Source organism: Stigmatopora argus, chromosome 23, assembly GCF_051989625.1.
Source record: "Stigmatopora argus isolate UIUO_Sarg chromosome 23, RoL_Sarg_1.0, whole genome shotgun sequence".
Taxonomy (NCBI): Eukaryota; Metazoa; Chordata; class Actinopteri; order Syngnathiformes; family Syngnathidae; genus Stigmatopora; species Stigmatopora argus.
Window position 1 is genome coordinate 2469227 of NC_135409.1, and position 24499 is coordinate 2493725.

Sequence of the window (24499 nt, forward strand, 5' to 3'; positions counted from 1 at the left end):
CCGGCCAGGAGAAGAAAGGTATCAAAATTTAAAACAAAATTAGAATTAAGTTTAGTGTAAGGTTAGATTAAATTTATTCTCGAGTGTGTCTGCATCGTAATCCAAGTTCATTTAAACTTGATTGTGTTATGTTACGAGCGCGTTGCCGTGCAGTCAGGGTGGAGGCGGGGCAAATAAAGCCAAGCCGGGAGAAGAAAGGTATCAAAATTTAAAACAAAATTAGAATTAAGTTTAGTGTAAGGTTAGATTGAATTTATTTTTGAGTGTCTGCATCGTAATCCAAGTTCATTTAAATTTGTTTATGTTACCAGCTTGTTGCCGTGCAAAAAGTACCCCCGCCCCCTCTCTCCCCCCTGCGAAATCCGTATAATTTTAGTACTATTAAACACATTTTAGTAATATTAAACCACTAGTTATTTGTTACTTTGTTAATAGATGGCGGATTGGAACAAATAAAAATGTTTTTCCAATCCAACATCCTGTTTTGGGTGTTTTTTCAGAGGGTTGGAACAAATTAATTTGTTTTTAGTTCATTTCTATGGGAAATGTTCGTTTGATTTACGAGAATATCGACATTCAACCTCAGTCCTGGAACGCATTAAGCTCGTATCTCGAGGTACCACTGTAATGAATAAAAATATGCGTGTGCCCTTTTAAGGGTTACCTTGAAACTCACGCTTATGTACTGTTCATATTCTGGCATCCTTCGGAAGGAATTTCTATTTAGGAAGGGCAGTATCTGGAAAATCTAGTGGTTTAGCAGTTTGGCATTTAAAGTATGACTGCATTGCATAAATAGCAGTCCCATAAGTATTTAAAAGAAAGTGAAGTAAATCTAGACGCTAGATAAGAGTAAACTGTACCAGGTGCAGTCAAAGTGCAAAGCCCCAGGCATTTGCTTGTCAATGTCTAGCTCATAAATCTCCCATCTCATCACTTCAAGGCCTCACACCTCGGTCCAACCCTTCTAAATACACACTCTCCCAAACCTCAAAAGATGACTACGTTCCATTCAGAGCTTCAACTGACAGAAGCTCGAAACCCACTTGGATTCCGGGCGCATTGTCAAAACGCCACAGAAATGTCTTGTCCATGCGAGAAATGCTTTCGACGTACTTATTTGGATGATGAAAATCTCTCGATACCAGCTAGCAAGATTGGATGCGAGGCGGAGTTTCCTCTGGGCAGAGGGGGCTTTTCTTCACTGCCCTTGAGAGTATGATTCACAGCTTGGACTCATTCGCAGCCATTATGTTTCGCTCTCATTTTTTTTTCTCGCCGTGGGGGGAGTTGGTTGCCGCCATGCAGTCACACAGGCAGCCCAAGTGATTTAACCCCTCAGATTTGTGTGGAATTAGTCACTGTGGAGAGTCCCCCCTGCGTTCGGACATCATTGCAAAAGAGAAAGTTGTTCTCTTCCCCCATTTTCTAGTTTTATGTGCTCACAATTTTCCACCTGTGCTGACTTGACTGAGACTTTACAATAGTTCTCAAGAGTTACAAGCAGCCGGTGAGAAGTCCCAGCTTTTTTTTTCTCTCTCTTTCTTGTCCGACTCTTTCTTTACTGGAAGGATGGGGTGGGGGTTGGAATTATTGTGGAACATTTGTCAGGCAGCCAGTTGCAGAGGCTGGGCCAAGAGCTGATTTATGGCAACATCTGCAAGATGCAAAGTCCTTGTATGTGCTTTTAATCACGCAAAGGAAAAGGGTAAGGGATTGAAAGCGAGATGATCTGACGGGGTTCGTCCTCGGAGTCCCTTCCGCGACAACAGCGTGGGACCCGTGCGGATTCCAAATGGAACTCAAAGTCAAAGGAAGGCTATTTCTGTCATCCCGCGTGGTCCACGATAACCTCCAAATAGTTCAAATGCTTTGTCGCTTACGAGCCAAAAGCCCAATCGTGAACGGGGCGCATTCTGCAATCTCCCATCAGTTCCGACTCAAAGTGAACGTGACCTCTTTTCTTGTTTGCCAAAATACCTTTCTGGGACCCAAGGATTTTTCGTATTGCGAGCTTACGTAGAAATTGTTAAAGTCGCACTAAGTTGATTTCCTTAGCGTCCAAACTGAGAAATAGTCATTTCTGCGAGCCGCCTGTAGCTATTTGATATCATAAACATCTGTCTGCGTGTCACCACATCTGGCAGTAATAAAGACAAATTAGCTGCAAAAAATTCAGCGTCTGGCCGTGAGAGCGTGCCGCATTGGTGTCCCGGGTTGGGATAGCCTCAGGACTGGACTGGTTGCTGTGAAACATGCAGATTGCTCACTGATCTGTGACCGGGACTCCCATCAGTCATCTGCCAGTCATTGGTCAACTTCCTGTCTGGACGCACAATCAAAGAGGGCAAATTATTCTGCAATCTCCCCTGTTTTTCCACACCTCCCCACCTTCGGGTGCACGAAACCTGGTCAACTTGATGCATCCTCCAGTTTCCCCAACGAGTAAATAAACTATTACGGAATAACAACCGCCCTCGTAATTGTAACATGCACAGTTTGTCATGCGCAAATGGCGAACATAAAGGCAGTTGAGCGTTGTATGAAAGAGCCTTTTGGATTCAGCGAGTATACATAAATGCGGACTCAATTTAATTACTTAATTACGGGGCCATTTTAGTTAGCAGTCTCCAGACCGAGGCCATGTCCGCAACAAATGACTTTTTAATAGCTCTATAACTCAGCTAGGCCTTAGAACCAAGTTGTTTTTTTTATTACCTGTGAAATCCACGATTATCAGCGCTATCGGTCTTCTGGTGTAGTTCCCATTTTCTTCTAGAATGGTTTGGTCTGAAACCTGAAACCTTGCACCAAGTTAAGGCTATTTAGTTTGTTCACCCCAAATGGAGGAGAGCAGAAGTGTTCCCCCACCAGCAGATGTTCCCCAGGTGTTGGGGTGTATGTGTTCCTCCACCATCTTGCCTTAATCGGAGCCTTTCCCAAACCATTGGCAAGAGTTCCGACAAACGCTCCTCATTCCTTTACATGGGGCCAGAGTTTGTACTTAACCCTTTGATGGACAACATGGGTTAAAAACGACCCACATTTCATCCTGGATGAGTTTTTCTTTGTAATCCGAAATTCATTTTATGATCGTATATGTCAAATGCTCTTCCAGTAAATACCTTGTTTTTAATCATGACCGGTCATTGCTTCAGTTTTACTTTTCATCCTGGATGAGGACCTTTTTTTTTTACAATTTTATCATCAAATTTACACACAGGTCCAGAATGACTGATCATTGAATGACTCGCTTATGTTGCCGTCAATTTAAGATAAAAAGGTCCAAGCCCTGCCCAAGTGCTGCTTTAAAAAAGGATCCAAAGGGGGGAAAAAACAAGCCCAAGGTAGAGAATGTATAGCCCATAAGTGTAGTGTTTATCCCCATTCGTCTCCAACTATTGTGAGTGTGCGTTTTACACTCAGGCTCTGGCTTTTATTTTAACCAACTATGAGTAGGTGAGCAAAATGAGACGTGCATCTTGTATTCGTTCTCATTAAAACTTGCTGAATCCAAACACAGTGCTTAAAAAGGACACACAAAACTGCATTGCCTTTCAGATTAGTTAGTCGTTTTACTCCACGGTTGCAAACCAAAGTAGCTGAAAGACTATTTAGCAAGTGCAAGTTTCAACCACCGCAAGCACACCTTTTTGAAAAAGAGGGAGGCCTGAAACAACAAACCACAGAGCCAGAGGGTGGCTGGCAGATGGGGGTGAGATGGGATGAGTCATTGACCAAACAAAGTTAAATTGAGCTAAGGTGACATATTCTAATAGGGGGTTTTAGCACCAAAGAACGTAGCGTCCAATGAAGGATTGTTAAAAATGGTGCTGACTAGGAATTACTTCATTAACTTTAATGAATAGGAGGCCGGTAGCTCATCATAGCTAAGGTTGATGACGATCATTAGTAGACTAGAAAATTGGATGCAGAAAAACAAGATTTCTACATGGTTCTCTAGTGGGATATTTTGTACTTTCAACCTGTGTTTTCTTAAACAGTAAGTCTGCAAATAACATTGCATTAAAGTACGCCAACCCTGCATTGAAATAGTTTTAAATGTGGACACACCTCCAACTTCTTTGGTGGTCTGAACCCAAAGAACTCATTCAAAACCTCTAGATATATTCTCCAGTGAAAGTAGAACCACACATTCAGGTGTTTTTATTTTGTTTACATTTGTGCAAAACATTGCTTTATTGAAAGCATGTATGTAATTTAAAAAAAATGGAATAACTGAACTGGCAGAGCTGCAACATTCCCATATATGACAGATATTAAGCAAAAATAATGTTATCTGTTTATATACAATTTACAAAATATAAAATATTTATATAAAATGTTTATATTTATCTAGCTGTTTCCTATAGACGCTTGTACTCTTTTTGTCCGAATGTCCTCTTTTACATTCACTTGTTGCACATTTCAGGAGTCTTTCATTCCAAAAGTGTTGATTCGGTGAGGTAGAAGGTATATTTTAAAATATTTGGTCCTCTCTTCATGGAAAAGGGGGTGGGGTTTAGGTGATTAGTCAGTCAGCTAGCAGCTCGCTCCGCTTTGAAAAACGTCTTCCGTCCTGTTGCTGTCAAATGGCTGTTCGTAAACACTGTGGCTCAGCTCCGATTCGGAGTCCTTTTTGCAGTTGTCCTTCTCGCGGTCCGAATCCGCATCGGGAGCAGTGTAGGGGTTTTCGTGGCGACTGGTCGCCGGAGGTGTGCTATATCCTGAGCACAAGTCCCGTTGTGGTCTCCGGGGATATTTCCCAAATGTCCCTAAATGGCAAAAGTGCATAAGTTAATTTAACTCGAGCACCAAATGAGTACTTGAAGAACGAGAGTTTTTTTTTGGAGAAATTAATTCTACAGTGGGATGAGAAAAGAACCCTGCGGAACTCCGCAAATGATGTTTTCGGGGGTAGACGTACCCATGAAGCTGCTGTAAGGATGCGGGCAGTCATTTGGTCGGCCGTAGTTGGCCGTTTCTGTCTGTTGGTGGGAGGAGCCATGATGGAGGCCAGCATTGGGGAGTTGCATTAGGATCGTAGAGGAGCAAAGGTCAAAGGGCTCTGAGAGGAGGCAGTCCTTTCTTTTGGACCTGGTCAGGCTCCCACTGTAGTTCTCCATGCAAACAGGTCTCGAGTCAACTGGACATCCTGATGATTAGGAAAATAGATGTCACTGAAGAATTGATCAAATTATTGTGGTGTTTGTTTGGAATTGAAAAGCCGTGCACACCTGTATAGATCTCAGACAGTTCAGCAGGGTACAGGTCTCGGCGAAGCAGCGTGCTTATCGGACCTTGGTAATGACAGAGCAGGGGATCAATGGACGCCGCTTCCATCTCCGCTTCACTTCCCGTATCCAGCTGACAGAGACCTAGACAGGAGAAAATCACTTCAGGGAAACGACACCTAGTGTGGGAGATGATTTCAAGCAAAGGAAGGGTCTTGTACCGTTCATATCTTTAGACTGCAGGTAGAAGCCGCTAATAGACGACGCCATGTACTGATGGCCGCTCCCGTTTTCAGATGGCATGTAGCCGTCCTGGCGGTCTGCTAGCGTGCCTTGAGAGGAGAGGTAGCTTGGGATGTCTGCTGGCAAATGAGTTTCATCTGTGGCACAGGTGAATCAATCTTGGTCACCACGAACTGTTGTGATTTACGCATCTTCACAAAAATGGAGGGACCTTGGTACCCACCTGTGTTGGTGACACTGCAGTCCTCGTTACGCCGGCGGGTGTGGTAGATGATGACGACCCACACTAGCGACGTGCCAACCACACAGCACACCACGGCTATAATGACTATGCCCACTGTGGTCCAGCCGTCATCGTCCGAGCCCACCCCGCCATTAATCCCGACCCCGACGCCTCCTCCAGAGTCGCAGTTGGGGTTCGGTATGACGGACAGCCTGATGTTTCCCCTTTCCGTGCCCAAAGCGTTGGACATTTCACAAGTGTACTTCCCGACATCCGCCTCTGCGGCATCCACAATGATGAGGAGCTGATTGGCAGCGGCGAAGAAATGGCGCTCCGTGACTAACAAGGGGCTGTCGTCTTTGGTCCAGTTCAGTCTCGGCGTGGGGCTGCCGCCGGCAATGCATTGGAGGACCGCCGTCTCACCCTTGGCTACAGTGCGATCCATTAGCGGTCTCAAGAAAGAGGGAGTTTCTGTCAAAACAAATGGAAGAGTAACCATATTAAAACAAGATATTTTATATTAAAAGAAAAGATTTGTATTGCCGTCAGCTCTTACCTAAAACTGTTAACGTAGCATTGGCCGAAATGGCCCCAGCAATGTTCTGAGAGGTGCAGCTGTAAACGCCAATGTCCTCCATCTTGACGCCGACAATGAAGAACACATCGTCTTCCGGCATCACATGCATTCGCCGTTCGCGGGCAGCAGGGAAGTCGGTGCCTCCGTCCTTCTGCCAAGCGATTTGAGGCGACGGGTGGCCGACGGCAGCACACTCGAGCCTGGCCGTTGCTCCGGTGCGGATACTCAGATCCATGGGCATCTTGGTGAAAGATGGAAGCACTGGAAAGGCAAGTTTATATTTCAGTCAAATTCTAGGTGACCTCTCTTTGCATTCCTAGCGAAGCGTCCCACTTACTATTAACGGTCAGCCTGGCCTTGGTGGAGTAAGAGGATCCAAAGTGGTTGGAGATGACGCACTGGTATTTTCCCTCACTGGAGAATTGCACATCTCGCAGCTGCAGGGTGGTTGTATACTCTGTCACCTCGGTCTCGCCAGCGGAACCTCCCTGGACTCTCAGGTGGGCCTGGTTGTGGATCTGCGCGTCGTTCAGGACTTCGTTGTCTTTCTTCCAGGCGAAGGTCATGGGCGAGTCGCTGGAGCTCGCGGCCGAGCACACAAAAGTCACGTTAGCTCCTTTCAGGGCCGACTGCGTCTCTGGTTGGATGGTGATCTGAGGCTTGGGGAAATCATCTGTGAGGGGATTGAGACACTTTTAATTTGCTGTATTAAAACTCTGGGTTTTAATTTGTTATTTTTTTATATGAAACCCGAGGCAAATGAGGCTCTCGGAGTGGATTGGGGGCTGACAAAGCGGAAAGGTTAGTATTTTTCCATCAGGGCTCATTTGCTCATCTGGGAGTCGGGGGAAACTATTGAACAACTCGGTTCCCAAATGGAAATGGCCACTTTTCAAGCGTGAAGGTGTGTGGGCAATGCTGCTCGCTCTCCTGTGTAAACGGGTCGCTCACCGCACACGAACTCCTCGGGGCTGATGGCGAACACGCTCCTGGCCTTCAGTGCGTGCGGGTGGGCGCAGCTGGCATTAATGCAGGGGAGGAAGGTTTGTTCTGCCACCCACACCGGGAGCCACTTGAGCTGGCAGTCACACAGCAAACTTGAGGTGTTCAGACGCCTGCAAAGAAATAAACGTTGAATATGCGCGGAATAAACTCCCAATGGTGGATACACTAAAGGAAAGCAAAACTTACAGCTCCTGCAGATTCTTCATCTGGGAGAAAGCATTTGCTTGGATGGACATGATGGCGTTATTGCTCAAGTCTCTGTGGAGAATAGTATTGGGGCAGACGTTAAAGCCTTCCAAAGCAGCACTAAAAGTAAACGTACTCTTCTTTCTGTATATGGAAACAAAGCTAATGACTTACAAGTGCTGTAATGCATCCAGGCCAGAAAATGACTTCTTGGTAACTGATCGAATTTGGTTTCCTTGGAGAAAACTATGCAAAAAAATAAAACGTACTCATCAAAACATGACCTTTTTAAGTTGAAAAAATCGTACCGGCGATTGATTCTCAACTTACATTTTCTTCAATTTGTCCAGTGCTGAGAAGGGCCCGTTCATGTCCTCTATGGTCCACGAGATCTCATTATTTTGGAGATCCCTTTCGATGGACAAACGGGTAAATGTAAGACAAGGAAGATAAAAATAAAATAGTGTTGGTTTTGTGGCAGTGTTATATCAATACTGCATTTGTTGCAGGACAGGAACTGATTCAAAAGCAGCCCATGTAATCCAATTTATGATCAGTCAAATCTCTTTGGCTGCTTATCTTTTTTAGGGATTTTCTTGCATCCTTGCCTGTGCAAAACCTGACCAGAAGTAAGCGTGTCCACCGAGGTGAACACCTGCCCTGTGTCGACCTCAGCGGTTCAGATCGCATTTGTTTCTAGTTAAAAAGTCTCAACCAGGCCAACTGTTATGAAGTCTCCCTGTGGGAAAGGTGGAGGGGGGAGGAGTGGATGGATGGATGGATGTGGGATTGAGTAGAGGAAGAGAAGGGGGTTGGAAGTGCGTTGAGGTCAGGAGGTACATTTTTTATTTATTTATATGGAGAGACTTCAACAAGGTAATCTAGTTCACATCCCCAAAACAAATCAGGCAGGATTTTTCCACTCAGGCAGAGGATTGATGACAGTGGTTGAATTGGGGCTGGAGCATTTATTTAAAAACTAGGACATAGAATATTTGCTGGACCTACAAAACTTTTACAAGAGCAGTCCTTGCATTTTTGTGGTTATAGAAAAGTTTGCATGGGAGTGTATTTAAAAAAAAAGTCAATAAAAAAACCTGAACTCACAATGTCTGCAGGCTGGAGAGGCCTCGAAACGCTCCGTCAGCGATGAAGCTAACTCGGTTATTCCCGATGTTAAGCTCATCGAGCAGGCTGAGTCCCACGAAGCTGGATTCTTCCAGTCGAGACAAGTGGTTGGAAGAAAGGTTGCTGTAAAAAAAAAAAGACAAAATTCATCCATCCATCCATTCAATCATTTTAAATGTCTTGCTCCCTTGTCATACTATAGTCTTTCTTGTCCTCCCAATGAGTTAAGACAATTTGCTTTCATCAAGTCATTTTCACGTGAGTCAAAGGACATCAAAGTTTGGGAGAGTGGTGTTTTTTAATGGGAATGAAAGCTGAAAGCACATCAGATAGTTGGGTTTGTTCCTAGCCGACCGGCGGCTTGTTTACTTGCTGGGTTGTGATAACAGAGTAAAAAGTGAAGAAAGGGGGGGATGACGACAACAATCAGTGTCTCAGTGTAAAAAAACAGAAAAGCCCTAGAAACTGCTGCTTTAAACAAGAGTCAAAACAAAGGAAATGTAATCTAATTCGGTAGCATTGCGTCGTAATTTGGGACTTGCTTGATAATGCGGTAAAAAAATCGCTGTTATGGTTTTGTGTAGCGCAACATTTTTTGCAAACAAGCAGCAAAGTAGAAGAGACAGCGCTTTTGTTTTTGTGTATTTGTGCGTGTGCGCCCGCTTCCTGGCGTCGAGAGGAGCCTCAGTGTGAGGAAGGGCAGGCGGGGGTGCGAGAGAGGAGGAGAGGCTAACACAGAGAAGTGTTAGGAGTTCAGAGAGTGAATGGAAAGTGAGGAATGGGGCGGGGGTTAATGGAGGGGCCGGACTCACAGCTCGCTGAGTTTCTGGCAAAATTCCCAGGCGTCAGGTCGAATCCTGCTGATGGCGTTGTGGCCGAGGTGGAGCTGCTGCAGAGTCAGCAGGCCGTAGAGCCAGCCTTTGCTCACCTCCGTCAGGTTGTTGTAGTCCAGCTGCCTGCGGGACCACACGCAAATCTCTGCTCAAGACATTTGCCGGGACAAAAGTGGGTCCGAGATTGCTCCAAGCGCTTACAGGGTTTCCATATTGCTCAGGCCCCAGAAAGCACCGTCCATAAGGCGACTCAGGCCGTTCCTCTGCATCTTCAGAGAGCGCAGAGCGTGCAAACCGTGGAATGTCAAGCCTTCCACGCGGCGCACTCGGTTCCTGCTTAGCTCCCTGAAAAACACCAAAACAGACCTTACCACATTTGTCAGAATAACAATTCGGATCGTGAATTCAGAATTCTGACTTAAAACTTAAAAGTCACATTTGTAAGATTTAAGTAAGAATGTTGCAAAAACTTTTTAAACGAATGTATTCAATGGCCCTAATCCTCCTCCATAGATTTGCTAGTAACTCTAACTAAACCAAAAAAAGGCATATTTCTTTCTGGCACTGTGTATATTTGGGTCCAGTTTCAGTGGAATGTTACATATAAAAGCCCTCACAGGTGTTGAAGGTTGGGCAGCTGGAAAATTTTGGCCGGGATGGATGAGAGACGGTTGCGGTTTAGTCGGAAGACCTGAAGACTGCTAGATAGATTGGTGAAGCAGCCTGTCTCCAGTAAGGAGATGCGATTATTGTTGAGGAACCTGTGTAGAAGAAATGAGAAAATATAAGTCCCTCTGCCGCAGATTGAATAGTTCCACGGTGCTTAAATGTAAAAATCTATGCCCATGGGCAAAGACTCACAGGTTCTTGAGAGGCAAAGCAGGGAAGGAGTTGGCCTTGATTTCCACAATGTTGTTGTTGCTGAGGTCAAGTGTTTCCAGGGCGAGGAAAGGCCTGAGCTGCTCCATGGTTATCTTGGAAAACCTGTTGTTTGCTCTGAAAATACAGACACAATCGCGCCAATAAACGAGAGAAATGCCGCATATTTGACTAGCGCCGTGTACTCGTCTCGCGTCGCCGCGTACATAAACAGTACAGTTCCTCAATTAGCTAGCGGTTTTTAACCAAAACGAGAAAGCAACACAGGCGATGGACTAGGTTACCACCCAACGTGTCACTTGAGCAGATGATCTGTTTTGATCAATATCGTCGTGGCCTGTTTAGAAATGTGCTGTTTTGTTTATAGGTCATTACTAACAAGCTATTAAAAAAAAGGTAACCTGCCAATTACTTGGCTGATGAATGCCATCCCTTCAGTGAAAGCATGCCTTAGCAGAGGCCTGCAATTTCCTGAGCTGCACGCCTCCTAAATTGCAGTGCAAGGACTGCTTGGTTATAAACAGAGGCTGTACAGTGCCCTCTTTGTGCATCGTGTTCGGGTGCAGAGCGAGCGAAAAGGGGGGAGGCAGGAATTCCCTCTGATGCACTAGACAGGCCTTGTTTTCAGTATTCATTACCCCCTCACTTCTTCAGTTACACCTTACTGACCAGGGTGCTGTTAGTTTTTCTCCTATCCCAGATAAGTGAGGACAGTTTTATAACGTCGGTTTAATTAGGGATTTGGTCTCAATGTTTAATGTTGGGAATATTTTAATCAAGTGACCTACGGGATTGACTCTTGGCATGAGTGAGAGAAGTGCTTTAAACCATTGATGGTGAGAGACGTCAATGGTGGACTCCAAACTTTTCCGTAAGACGTTTGTTAGGATGTAGTTTGGGGTTCACAACATCATTTTCTTAGTACAAGTCAGAGATGTCCTGATTTGTTGATCTTGAATGATGCACCAGTTGGTTAAGCAATGTTCTAATCACTTGAAAACAGTGGCGGTCCGTGCATTTTTTCGTAACGCCTTCAACGAATCAATCCAACCCTCAAAAACTATTTTATGGCTATAAAACCTCTGCTGCAGCTACAACTGTGACACATAAAAAATAATCAATAAATCAATGCACAAAAATGGGGTAAAATCCACTTCCTTGCAGCATTTAGTGATTAAATACAAACACTGGAGCTTAAATACAAACACTGGAGCTTTTCAGATATCAGAACCGGGCCCACAATTGAAATATTATTTAGGAATATAGCCATATTTTACTCACCAAAAATCCTTTTTAACTGTACACAATATCCATCCTCCTTTCTTTCTTCCTTGTTTTCTATTGCCATCGAAGCTAATGCAGAAAGTCAAGCCTGTCCTGTCGTATTTCTGGCATAGTCCGTCTTGAAAATGGCTTTAAATCAACACAACAATATATTTGCTTGTGCAGCTCGCTCCAAATACAGTTTGGTAGCTCTGGCTAATCACTAGCCAATCATAGTTGGTGAAAGCGATGACGTATCCCTACGCCTGCGACAAGGCTGTGGTGTTGCCAACTCGAAATCTGATTGGTTAAAGCAACAGTCTTATTGACGCTTGTTTAATGCAGCAGAGCCTGCAGAACTGATTGTGAAGGCCTTAAGGCAGATTTCTGACCCTGGCAACAAATAATGGCTGAAATGTGATTGGTTAAATGCTAACTGAAAACACACATCTGGAAGCAGTGCAACCAGGGGGGAAAGCAATGAAAGAATGCTAACAGACAATTTGGAATTATTTAATATTATATAAGTATTGATGGACAAAATATAATATATGATTCAGATATTTATTATGCCAGCAGAGAAGGCCTTGAAGGCCCTGACGGCCCGCCACTGCTTGAAAAATATATTTGAATATGCGGTTTTGTCAAAAGGTTGGGCTTTCAGTCAACGTTGTGACATTTTAAGATATAAAATATCGTATTGTTCAAATTATTTATATTGTAATGTGATGAAAGTAGTTGATTTTTACGCCCTTAGTAGATATCAGTCTGCGACTGGCTGGAAAAGTATACCCCGCCTACTACCCATTGTTAGCTGAGATAGGCTTTAGCACCCCCACAACCCTTCTCTGGATAAGCTATGTTTATATATATATATACACACATATATATATATATATATATATATATATATATATATATATATATATATATATATATACACACACACATATAGTTGTGGTCAAAAGTGTACATACACTTGTGAAGAACATATTGTCATGGCTCTCTTGAGTTTCCAGTTATTTCTACAACTCTGATTTTTCTCTGATACCTGAATCTGCTGGGTCAAAAATATACATACACCAGCGCTAATATTTGTTATCATGTCCCTTGGCCATTCTCACTTCAATTAGGCGCTTTTGGTAGCCATCCACAAGCTTCTGGCAAGCTTCTGGTTGAATCTTTGACCACTCCTCTTGACAGAATTGGTGCAGTTCAGTTTAATTTGATGGCTTTCTGACATGGACTTGTTTCTTCAGCATTGTCCACACGTTCTCAATGGGGTTTAAGTCAGGACTTTGGGAAGGCCATTCGAAAACCTTAATTCTAGCCTGATTTAGCCATTCCATTACCACTTTTGATGTGTGTTTGTGGTCATTGTCCTGTTGGAACAACCAACTGCGCCCAAGACCCAATCTTCGGGCTGATGACTTTAAGTTATCTTGAAGAATTTGAAGGTACAGACGCTCCCCTACTTACGAACGCAATTGGTTCCGAGCGATTGTTCATAAGTTGAATTTGTTTGTAAGTTGATTCAGTGCTATATTTTGTATTATAATTTATGTTTAAGGCCGATATAAGTATATTGAAGGTTTATACAAGTGCATTTGTATGTTTAAGGCTTGTATAAGTAACACGCATTGGTTTGTACTGAAAAAAAACATTTAATAAAATGGAGAGAATATGTACAGTACTGTAGAGAGAGAGATTTATGTATTAGAAACTGGCCAAAAGAAGCGACCTAATGACGATTGCACCGTTTTCTTCTTTTTTTCATCATAAATGAGGTAGCACTGTATGGCATCATTCAATTGATTTGCAAACTTTGTGCAACGTTCAATATTTGGGTCCTGCTGCTCGATCTTTATGTTTATAAATGGTACTGAATGTACAACGCTCACCACTCTCACGCGCATCAAGCTTCGTTATTATTGTCACTCGTTTCAAATGAAATGGCTTGCCTCTTCCTTGCAACTCCCTCAATAGAAGCCTTTAGCTTTTTACCAACCATATTCAATATTGGATGAATGAGATATTTAATGATACAAATGAAAAAGGTTATTTGCACACTGGAGATACATTCACGCACTTCCGCATTGCAACGAAGAAGAAGGTAGATGCTGGATGAGCTGAGCTCTCACAGCGCCAGGCGTCGGTATTAGCGGCGGAAAGAAGTACTACTCCGAAAAAGGGGCGAAATACAAAATTGGACTTGCGAACATTTTTGGACTTAAACGCAATTTGCAGACATGTTCGTATGTACCGTTGTTCGTAAGTTGAATGTTCGTAAGTAGGGGAGCGTCTGTAATCCTCCTTCTTCATTATCCTATTTACTCTCTGTAAAGCACCAGTTCTATTGGCAGCAATACAGCCCCACAGCATAATACTATCACCACCGTGCTTGATGGTAGGCATGGTGTACTTGGGGTTAAAGGCCTCACCTTTTCTCCCCCAAACATTGCTGGGCATTGTGGCCAAACAGGTCGATTTATGTTTCATCTGACCACAGAACTTTCCTCCAGAAGGTCTTATCTTTGTCCATGTGATTAGCAGCAAACTTCAGTCGAGTCGTAAGGTGCCGCCTTTGGAGCAAGGGCTTCCTTCTTGCACGGCAGCCTCTCAGTCCATGGAGATGCAAAACACGTTTGACTGTTCCAGTTATTTCTACAACTCTGACACTGACACCTGTGTTCCAGCAGCTTCTAATTCTTGGCAGATCTGGTTTTTGGTGATTCTCGGCTGAATCTTCACCCTCCTGACCAATTTTCTTTCAGCAGCAGGTAATAGCTTGCGTTTTCTTTTTGATCGTGGCAGTGACAAAACAGTTCCATGCACTTTATACTTACAAACAATTGTTTGCACTGCAGCTGCTTTGAAATGGCTCCAAGTGACTTTCCTGACTTGTTCAAGTCAAGGATTCGCTTTTTCAGATCCATGCTGAGCTCCTTTGACTTTCCCATTGTAGCGTTTGTGGGCGTTTGCATCCAATGAGCCCTATTTAAATGGCCTCAGAGACGTCACCAGCTGTAGTCACTCATAATCACTCACAAGAAGTTAAGAGGCCAGGCTATGAAGCTCATTTCACCGACACAACTTTTTAAGTCACCAAAATTGCTAATTCGTGTTGCTGTATGTATATTTTTGACCCAGCAGTTTTGATCACTTTTTCTGTTAACCCATAATAAAGTCATAAAAGAACCAAACCTCATGAATGTTTTTTGTGACAAAGAAGTATCTGTTCCAATCACTCTATCAGAGAAAAATCAGAGTTGTAGAAATAACTGGAAACTCAAGAGAGCCATGACATTATGTTCTTCACAAGTGTATGTAAACTTTTGACCACAACTGTATATATCTATATCTATATATCTATACCTATACCTATATCTATATAGATTTAGATATAGATATAGAGATATATAGATGTATAGATATATAGATATATAGATATAGATATATAGATATATAGATATAGATATATAGATGTATAGATATATAGATATAGATATATAGACAGACAGACAGACAGACAGACAGACAGACAGACAGACAGACAGACAGACAGACAGACAGACAGACAGACAGATAGATATATGTGAAATTTTTTGACTCCAAACTCATTGGTTTTTTGCTGTCAGAATTTTCTGTTTCTAATCCAAAAATCAATTTGTCTGTTTTAGTGGCATTTTCCATTTATTGAATTAGTAGTCCGATTATTATTATTATTATTTTGTAACGGGATCACATATATACACAGAGGTCAGAATTTTCAGCCGGCAAATACAGATTCGGGATAGCACCCCAGAAGGTTTGGCAGGACTATAGGGCAGTGGCGGTCGGTGCATTTTCTCATAGCGCCTTCAACGTATCAATCCAACCCTCAAAAACTATTTTATGGCTATAAAACCTCTACTGCAGCTAGAGCTGCGACACATAAAAAATAATCAATAAATCAATGCACAAAAATGGGGTAAAATCCACTTCCTAGCAGCAGTTCATGATTAAATACAAATACTGGAGCTTTTCAGACATTAAAACCAGGCCAGGGGGCGATTTTCCCGGGAAAAGACAGCAATGAACGTCAATGGCGTATGGGCAAACATTGCCCGAAAATGGGGTAAAATCCAGCCGAAAACAGCATTTATTGATTAAATACAAATACTGGAGCTTTTTAGACATCAGAACCGGGCCCAAAGTATCATTTCCCCGGTAAAAAGACAGCGATGAACGTCGATACGTCCATACGTGAAATGACAAAAAATACACTAAAATGAGGTAAAATCCACTTCCTAGCAGCATTTATTTATTGAATACAAATACTGGAGCTTTTGAGACATTACAACCAGGCCAGGGGTGATTTCCTCGGGAAAAGACAGCGATCGGCGTCAATGGCGAAACGGCAAAAATTAAACTTGGGTAAAATCCACGTCCTAGCAGCATTTAGTGATTAAATACAAACACTGGAGCTTAAATACAAACACTGGAGCTTTTCAGATATCAGAACTGGGCCGACAATTGAAATATTATTTAGGAATATAGCCATATTATACTCACCAACAATTCTTTTTAACTGTACACAATATCCATCCTCCTTTCTTTATTCCTTCTTTTCTATCGCCATCGAAGCTAATGATGAAAGTCGAGCCTGTCCTGTCATATTTCCGGCATTGTGGGTGGAGTTTGCGATCTCTGTCTGATCTCACTATGGCTTTGGCCCGCCTACTAGCCAATCATAGTTGGTGAAAGCAATGACGTATCCCAGCCAGCAAAATGCTAACGCCTATGAAAAATCATTGTGGGGTTGCCAACTCGAAATCTGATTGGTTAAAAGCAACAGTCTTGTTTAATGCAGCAGACCCCGCAGAACTGATTGTGAAGGCTTTGAGGCAGATCTGATCTGGCAACAAATAATGGCTGAAATGTGATTGGTTAAATGCTTCAATATGAAAACACACATCTGGAAGCAGTGCAACCAGGGGGAAAAGCAATGAAAGGAAGCTAACAGACCATTTGGAATAATAAGTATTGATGGACAAAATATAATATGATTCAGATATTTCTTAGGCCAACAGAGAAGGCCTTGAAGGCCCTGACGGCCCGCCACTGCTATAGGGTGACCGTGGCATAAAACTCTCTAGAGCAAATCTCATCCCTTTGAGTACGAATTGGAGCGTGGAGCTAGTACAAGGTTGGCAACACGCAAGATGCAGTGGAGACCAGCCTGGATTCCTGAAGATTAGCTTGTCTACTGATCTGCCCCCTCAAAAAATAGGATCGCTGTCACCAATAAAATCGCACAGGCAGTTCCTTTGTTGGGAGATTTGCAAAGGGCTTTGCACACACCAAAGCCTCCGGCTGCTAGACAAAAGCGCCGCACACCACCTGTATCTCAGTTTTCATGTTCCTTTGACTGACTGCTGAGAGACGGAAGCTCAAGAAGAAAAAAAGTTGGGAACTCGGGGGTTATCTGCGGCCTGGCCTCAAACGAGGGAATCTGGAGGGCAGCTACAACTCCAAGTTCCTGGGAGTGCCTTCCAATTGAGGTTGCTTTTGCTAAAAATGTCCGCCAATGATGGTGTGCGCAAGCAGCATATGTGGTGGCGCAGTGTGTGCGAGTATGGCATTTCCTATTGGACGGAGAACTGAGTTTTGAGGAGTCATCTGACGACTCTCTCTCGCTACAGTGGCGCCTGTAATGAAAACCAGGACTTGCCGTTGAAATGTTCCTCTGGGCGTGTATCTCGCCCCGTTGACCAGTTTTGCAGTTTTGAGGATTTGACATTCAAAATGCTAGTACCACAGACCCTGCTGAAATTTTAATCAGACCTGAGCGCTGCAGGTCATTTGTTGCTACACGGTCTTGCGGATTTAGTGGCGCTGGGGTAGACCCCCTCCATAAATTCCAGGGAAATTGTTCAATTAATTAAGATGATCACGACTCAATTACTACCAGCTGCAAGGTTATTGCCGTTTGTTTTTACTCGAGGCGGCGAGGTCAAGGATGTCGACGAGAGCTGCCGCTATGTCTGACTGGCTGTTTGAATAGGTGCTATTTGATACCCTGAGGTCTTTCTTCCCCCTTAACTACCCTCCCAGCTCAGAGAAATTGAAGGAGGGAGAGAAATTCAGGAAAAAATGTTCCACTGGCGAGAAGAGGGTGTCACGCAAGGCAGGCTGTGAGAACGCTGAAGAGAGATTTTCTTTTTTCTTCCCCCCTCTCTGTGGACGCTTTTGCACTTAATTTTGCTTTCAACACATTTAAATGAATGAATGTATGTTTGTGCCGCCGCCAGATGATTTTGGAATCCCTGAGTTGGCTGGTTGTTTTAATCATTTATTTGTCATAAATGTACACCATTTCATTGGATGTAGTCCTCCACAGGCCTTGAGTTGGGCACCTGGGCGATACACGAATGCTGTCTTTCTATATTGATTGAAAATGCATAGCTTTAGGGGCCGTTCGAGTCATAAACAGGAAAACAAATTGACAAGTTCTCGCCCGGCGGCGGACGTCGGGCCTCTTGTCGGGGCTTGATCAGGCAAACAAGTCATCGAGCCAGGAGACGGATACATTCTTCAGAAATAACTTCATGCCGGTCGCTCGGCTGGTACGTGCCAAAGAAAAGCAAGCGGACCGTTGAGGTTTCACTCAATAATATCGCTTGTTGACAAAGCACGCACCGGTATCTCTCGTTGATAACTGGGACGGCAAAACTACTTGTAATGAAAACCACTGAGTCCAGAATTGCCACCGCGATTGATTCCCGTCTTTTTTTGCTGGTTAAAAATACATTAGGAGCATGGAGCCACATAACAAAACATTTCCATTGGCACTTGTTTTGGATCATGTGACCCGTCTGGGGCCAGCTGCCATGTCTGCCACTGCCCAGTCTGGGAACCAACTCAGCCAAAAACACTATGCGCCAGAACAACTTTACATTACACAAGCCTGAAGAAGCCCCCTTGACGGTTTTACTTACAGAACCAGTGTTGTGATGTTAGATGCATACAGTCCCAAATCTGGTACAATGTCCATTTCGTTGTGGCTCAGCTTGCTGCAAAGTGGGGGAAAAAAGCAGGCGGTTAAAAATACAACTCGCCGCCTCCCGGCCAAGGAGTTTTGTGTTTATTCTAAGACAATCCACGTGCCACACTTACATTTCAGTTAGATGTTGCAGTTTGGAAAACAAAGATTTGTCAGGAACTTGCAATTTGTTATGGCTGAGGTCTCTGCAAAAGAGAAGTGTAAAATTACGATGTGGACATAGTGTTTCATGACAAAAACGTGCCATAAAACATACGCCGGATAAGGCACACAAAGGATGGTGGTTTATCGTGTTTCAGTCTAAAAGGGAGGACAGGACAGACTAGGGTATGGCAGGGTGTGACATTTAATCTCATTAGCTGCCCTTGATGGCGATACATGTTCAGTCCATTGTGACTGGGAGGGATGGTAGAACATGTTTCAGGGGGTGATTTTCCCGGGAAAAGACAGCGATGAATGTCAATGGCGTACCGGCAAACGTTGCCCGAAAATGGGGTAAAATCCAGCCGAAAACAGCATTTATTGATTAAATACAAATACTGGAGCTTTTTAGACATCAGAACCGGGCCCGGAGTATCATTTCCCTGGGAAAAAGACAGCAATGAACGTCGATACGTCCATATACGCATATACGCAAAACGGCAAAAATTGCACTAAAATGGGGTAAAATCCACTTCCTAGCAGCATTTGTTGATTAAATACAAATACTGGAGCTTTTCAGACATTACAACCGGGCCAGGGGGTGATTTCCCCAGGAAAAGACAGCAATGGACGTCAATGGCGAAACGGCAAAAATTGCACTAAAATGGGGTACAACCCACTTCCTAGCAGCATTTATTGATTAAATACAAACACTGGAGCTTTTCAGATATCAGAACCGGGCCCACAATTGAAATATTATTTAGGAATATAGCCATATTTTACTCACCAAAAATCAATTTTTAATTGTACACAATATCCATCCTCCTTTATTTCTTCCTTCTTTTCTATCGCTATCGAAGCTAATGCAGAAAGTCGAGCCTGTCCTGTCGTATTTCTGGCATAGTTCGTCATGAAAATGGCTTTAAATCAACACAACAATATATTTGCTTGTGCAGCTCGCTACAGATACAGTTTGGTAGCACTGGCTAATCACTAGCCAATCATAGTTGGTGAAAGCGATGACGTATCCCTACGCCTGCGACAAGGCATTGTGGTGTTGCCAACTCGAAATCTGATTGGTTAGAGCAACAGTCTTATCGACACTTGTTTAATGCAGCAGAGCCTGCAGAACTGATTGTGAAGGCCTTGAGGCAGATTTCTGACCGTGGCAACAAATGATGGCTGAAATGTGATTGGTTAAATGCTTCAATATGAAAACACACATCTGGAAGCAGTGCAACCAGGGGGAAAAGCAATGAAAGGAAGCTAACAGACAATTTGGAATTATTTAATAAGTATTGATGGACAAAATATAATATATGATTCAGATATTTCTTAGGCCAGCAGAGAAGGCCCTGACGGCCCGCCACTGGTTCAAACTGATGTACAGTCGCTCCCCTACTTACGAACGAGTTAGGTTCCGAGCGATTGTTCATAAGTTGAATTTGTTCGTAAATTGCTCAGTGCTATATTTTGTATTATAATTTATATTTAAGGCCTATATAAGTATATTGAAGTTTTATATAAGTGCATTTGTATGTTTAAGGCTTGTATAAGTAACACGCATTGGTTTGTACTGAAAAAAATAAAATAAAATGGAGAGAATACATACAGTACTGTACACATACATTAGAGAGAGAGAGGGAGAGAGAGAGAGAAACTTACTAGAAACTGGCCGAAAGAAGCTATCTAATGACGATTGCAGTTTTCTTTTTTTCATCATAAATGATGCGGTAGCACTGTATGGCATCATTCAATTGATTTGCAAACTTTGTGCAACGTTCAATAATTGGGTCCTGCTGCTCGATCTTTATGTTTATAAATGGTACTGACGGTCAAATGATTCAAGTTGTATTCCCGTGCAACGCGCATCAAGCTTCGTTATTATTGCCACTCATTTCAAATGAAATGGCTTGCCTCTTCCTTGCACCTCCTTCAATAGAAGCCTTTTGCTTTTCACCAACCATATTGAATAATGGATGCACGAAATATTTAATGATACAAATGAAAAAGGTTCTTTGCGCACTGGAGATATACGTTCATGCACTTCCGCATTGCAACGAAGTGGGCAGAAGAAGGTAGATGTTGGGTGAGCTGAGCTCTCACAGCGCCAGGAGTCAGTATTAGCGGCGGAAAGAAGTACTACTCGGAAAAAGGTGCGCAATACAAAATCGAACTTACGAGCATTTTTCGACATAAACGCAATTTGCAGACATGTTCGTATGTACCGTTGTTCGTAACTCGAATGTTCGTAAGTAGGGGAGCGTCTGTATTTTAACATGTAATTCCCAACTGCTCAACATAACATTTTCACAGTTCAACCCAAAGTAGTAAAAATGCTGGCATGTTTTTCCTTCTGTCTTTGTAACACAAAAAAGAACACGCGCCAAATGGCTCGCCTCATCTTCAGTCCTATGCCGACAAATCCGTCCAAAAGCAACAAAGTGATCCCTCACTTGCAGTCGAAACCTGGCAAAGGGTTCAGACTAAGGCTACAGTTGAGGTTTTGCTCCTGGCCGAGATTGCTAGTCTCATGTTTCGGATTGGAGACAATGGTTCGAGTTCTTGTCTTTTAAAGCTACCTGATTGTCATTTTCAGCCTTGGACTGCATTCTATGATATCCTGATTTTAACCTCTTGTGGGGTGAATTCTATCCTCAGTAGTGAAATGTTTGCTTCTTTCCTTTTTTTGTGGCCTTGTTTTCAAGAGTTGCCTGAAAACCGGCGTGAGTGTTCTGCCAAGCGGGGGCCTCACGCGCTATAAAGTTATTGACCCGGCTTGCGCACAATCAACGCTAGGGTGCCAGACCCGCACTTTTTTTCTTTACACCTCCTCCCCTTATATGCTGCCTCCCTCATCTGGAATCCATCAAGTTCCACTCGGAGGAGGGGAGGAACCTGGTCATGTATTCAGAATGACGGGAAAAGCTATATTTTCATAGGTTTCCAACACCTCTGTTGCGATTTCAGGTGGCCCGCTTTTGGTGTTTTGCCATTAAATCCAAGCACTCCTTTCAAAGAAAGCAGCTGTGCATTGTTGATGTTTGACTTGCAGCACTGGGGGCCATAGAGGCAAGATGTCCTATCACAAGGGCTAGATAAACCCCGAATGGCTCCGACACTTCCATTTCCCTCACATAGCGGGGCGGGACGACAGCGCGATAAAGGCGCCCATACAGGCCGCGGCTTGCGTAAGATGCAAGAACGTGCGACTTGGTGCTCTTATCAGGAGCTGAAAAGTGAATGAAGGAGTTACACATCAGTTGAAAGGGCTGTCATTAATGTTCGCGGCTAGAGATAACACGACTGATGCATGGCAGTGGCAAAGGGACACTTTATGAGATATGTTGGGTCGCTCGAGTTGTAAATAATTCATGTGTGTGTTTCTCTTTGTCATTATTCTGATACTTGATTCCATTTTTGTTTTTACATAGTTGGCAACCCGGCTCTCTATATAAATCACATTATTTACTTTGACATTACTCTGGGATTTACGTTTTTTTGTTGTGAATGTGGATTGGAACCAAAAACAATGTGGCCAATTGGAGTAAAAATATTACATAAGTATGCATGATTGTTATTTAAGCAAAAGCAGATATTTAAAAATACCAAATTCTGCTTAGTAAAAATACGTTTATTGATTGCTATAAACAGTTGACAAAATTTACCACTTTGTTGCTTTTTAAAAAGTTTTTTAAAGACAATATTTAAGGGTTTTTGCACCTTTTTAATAATGTTCTTTTTAAACTAATGAATAATGTTTTTAAAAAACAAATGCAAATGTATTTTTAAATCAATAAATAACATATTTGCTATTAAGAGCCTGAAAAATGAGGACTCGGAATCATTCTTAGACCAGCAACATGTAAACAATTGGCACCAGCAAATCATTTACTTGCATTAGGTCTGTAAAGATACTTGAGAATGTTTCCATGGCTGTTCCCTTTCTGCTCTCCCCTTGTATTGCAAAATAATCCAACATGCCCCCCTTAATCAGTACCATGGCTCTGGTGTTGCTAATTCAGCAGAAATAATGGGGTGCTGGAAAACAAAGGGCCCTGCCAGTTTAAGATGTGCAAGAAAGCCACTCGTAAATTAGAATGCCTGACTGCAAACAATGTCACCTATGTAGAATCTTTCAGTCTTTACTCCTATTTTTGTCATTTTTTTCGAAGGCTTACCTCGATCACAACATGACCTGTTAAATTTTCCCTACCTTGCAACTTCTCCAAGTGGAGAATTCAAATGTAGAAGCTTTTTAGGGGCGATCAAATCTAACTCATTTGAATGATCTGGCTCCATGCACATGAATAAAACAAAAGTCATGATCTGTAGCCATTTTGGCTCCTTCTACATGACAATGAAGAGTTTACCCCAACTTTGAACCACTTTCAATCCCAGATGTAAAACTTAACGCTCAAACCTGCCCTGCCTCCTTTCTAACAAGAACAAGCCACCAAGCACTGAGGAGGATTAGTTTACAATTACCCCCTTAAACAAAGGCACATTGATGTGTAAAAACTTCTCTGGGTCCCCAGGGGCCTCTTTTACTGCCGGGAGGAATAGACATAAATAACAAGCTATTAAACCTAGATCTGGATTAACGACAGGTTTAAAAATATACGCAGAGAGCGCTGGAGTAACATAAAGGGGCAAATTTCCCAGTCTTTGCAATACTCTGCTCCTCATGTGGTTTCCAATGCGCTGCGAGAGGAATGCGGATCATCTCTAGGGCCACAATGACTTCTTAAGTGGTCACTAAAGTGTGTTTTCCTCAAGACAAATGAGTTTAGTTCGTATACTTACAGTTGAACTGTCCATTCTGGGAGCGAATTTGGCATTTGTCCTCTTTTCAATCGACTGCAGTCTACTAGATCCCACAAACAGGCGCACGGAGCGGGACACGTCCTCGTGTCCCCTCGAACCCCGTTAAAAGTGCCCCAAAATAGGGAGAGAAACACCACTAAAGTGGTGGAGCCCAAGGAGGGAGGCATTTTCTCTCAAAAACAACCGTAAGTTTTTTTTGGGGGGAGCACCAAATCCCTCTGAAATTGAGAAGAATCCACGATGGAGATCCTTTTAAATCCTCTTTCGTGCCGTTTTTCCGCTCATGTAGGTGAATCGTGGGAGAAAAGCGGTGGTCTCGCACTTGCCCATTCCTCAGGTCCAACTTTTTTTTCAACTGAGCGCTCCTCTGTTGCGCTGAACGGACTAGTGAGGATCCCCGCAGGGGCGCTTCGAAGCTCAGTCGAGGTATGCGGGGACGGGGGCGGGGTTCAAGGGGCCCCGCAGGGGAGTCTGGGTAATGTCGTCCAACAAACTGTAGCATCAAGTCCCTTTTTTGCGCGTTAAATGCATGAAGTTGTAAGTAAACATACAATATCATATATCGTTTTTAGTAGAAATATAGTTTGTTTGTAACTTTACAATGGTTAATTTAAGTTTAGGGCCGCTTAATGGTGTAGTGGTTCACTCACCTGACTTCGGTGTGGGCTCGATTCCCGCTGGTGACGGTATGATTCATTGTGAGCGTGAATGGTCATCCGTGTGTCTGTTTGTCTGTGCGCCCTACGGCTGACGGGCGATTAGTCTAGGGTGTAGTCTACCTTTCGCCCAAAGTCGGCTGGGATAGGCTCCGGAAGATGAATGAATGAATTTTAAGTTTAACACGAAAGATACTTCAAATTATGATCCATTTATGTACAATATTATGAAGTTGTTGTCAATAATAATGGTGTAAAT

General features: G+C 43.2%; 1 protein-coding gene across 1 annotated transcript; it reads right to left on the reverse strand.

Moving 5' to 3' along the window:
- Positions 1 to 4138: 4138 nt before the first annotated feature.
- On the reverse strand, positions 4139 to 23956 carry lrig3 (leucine-rich repeats and immunoglobulin-like domains 3). Its single transcript, XM_077594430.1, has 19 exons — positions 23564 to 23956; positions 18730 to 18801; positions 18552 to 18626; positions 10291 to 10425; positions 10047 to 10190; positions 9631 to 9774; positions 9409 to 9552; positions 8576 to 8719; positions 7799 to 7879; positions 7643 to 7714; positions 7469 to 7540; positions 7229 to 7392; positions 6615 to 6950; positions 6257 to 6538; positions 5701 to 6171; positions 5456 to 5614; positions 5238 to 5378; positions 4928 to 5155; positions 4139 to 4775 (listed from the first exon to the last, which is right to left on the reverse strand). The coding sequence occupies exons 1-19, from the start codon at positions 23749 to 23751 to the stop codon at positions 4543 to 4545; spliced, it is 3285 nt and encodes a 1094-aa protein (XP_077450556.1). The 5' UTR covers positions 23752 to 23956; the 3' UTR covers positions 4139 to 4542.
- Positions 23957 to 24499: the final 543 nt, after the last annotated feature.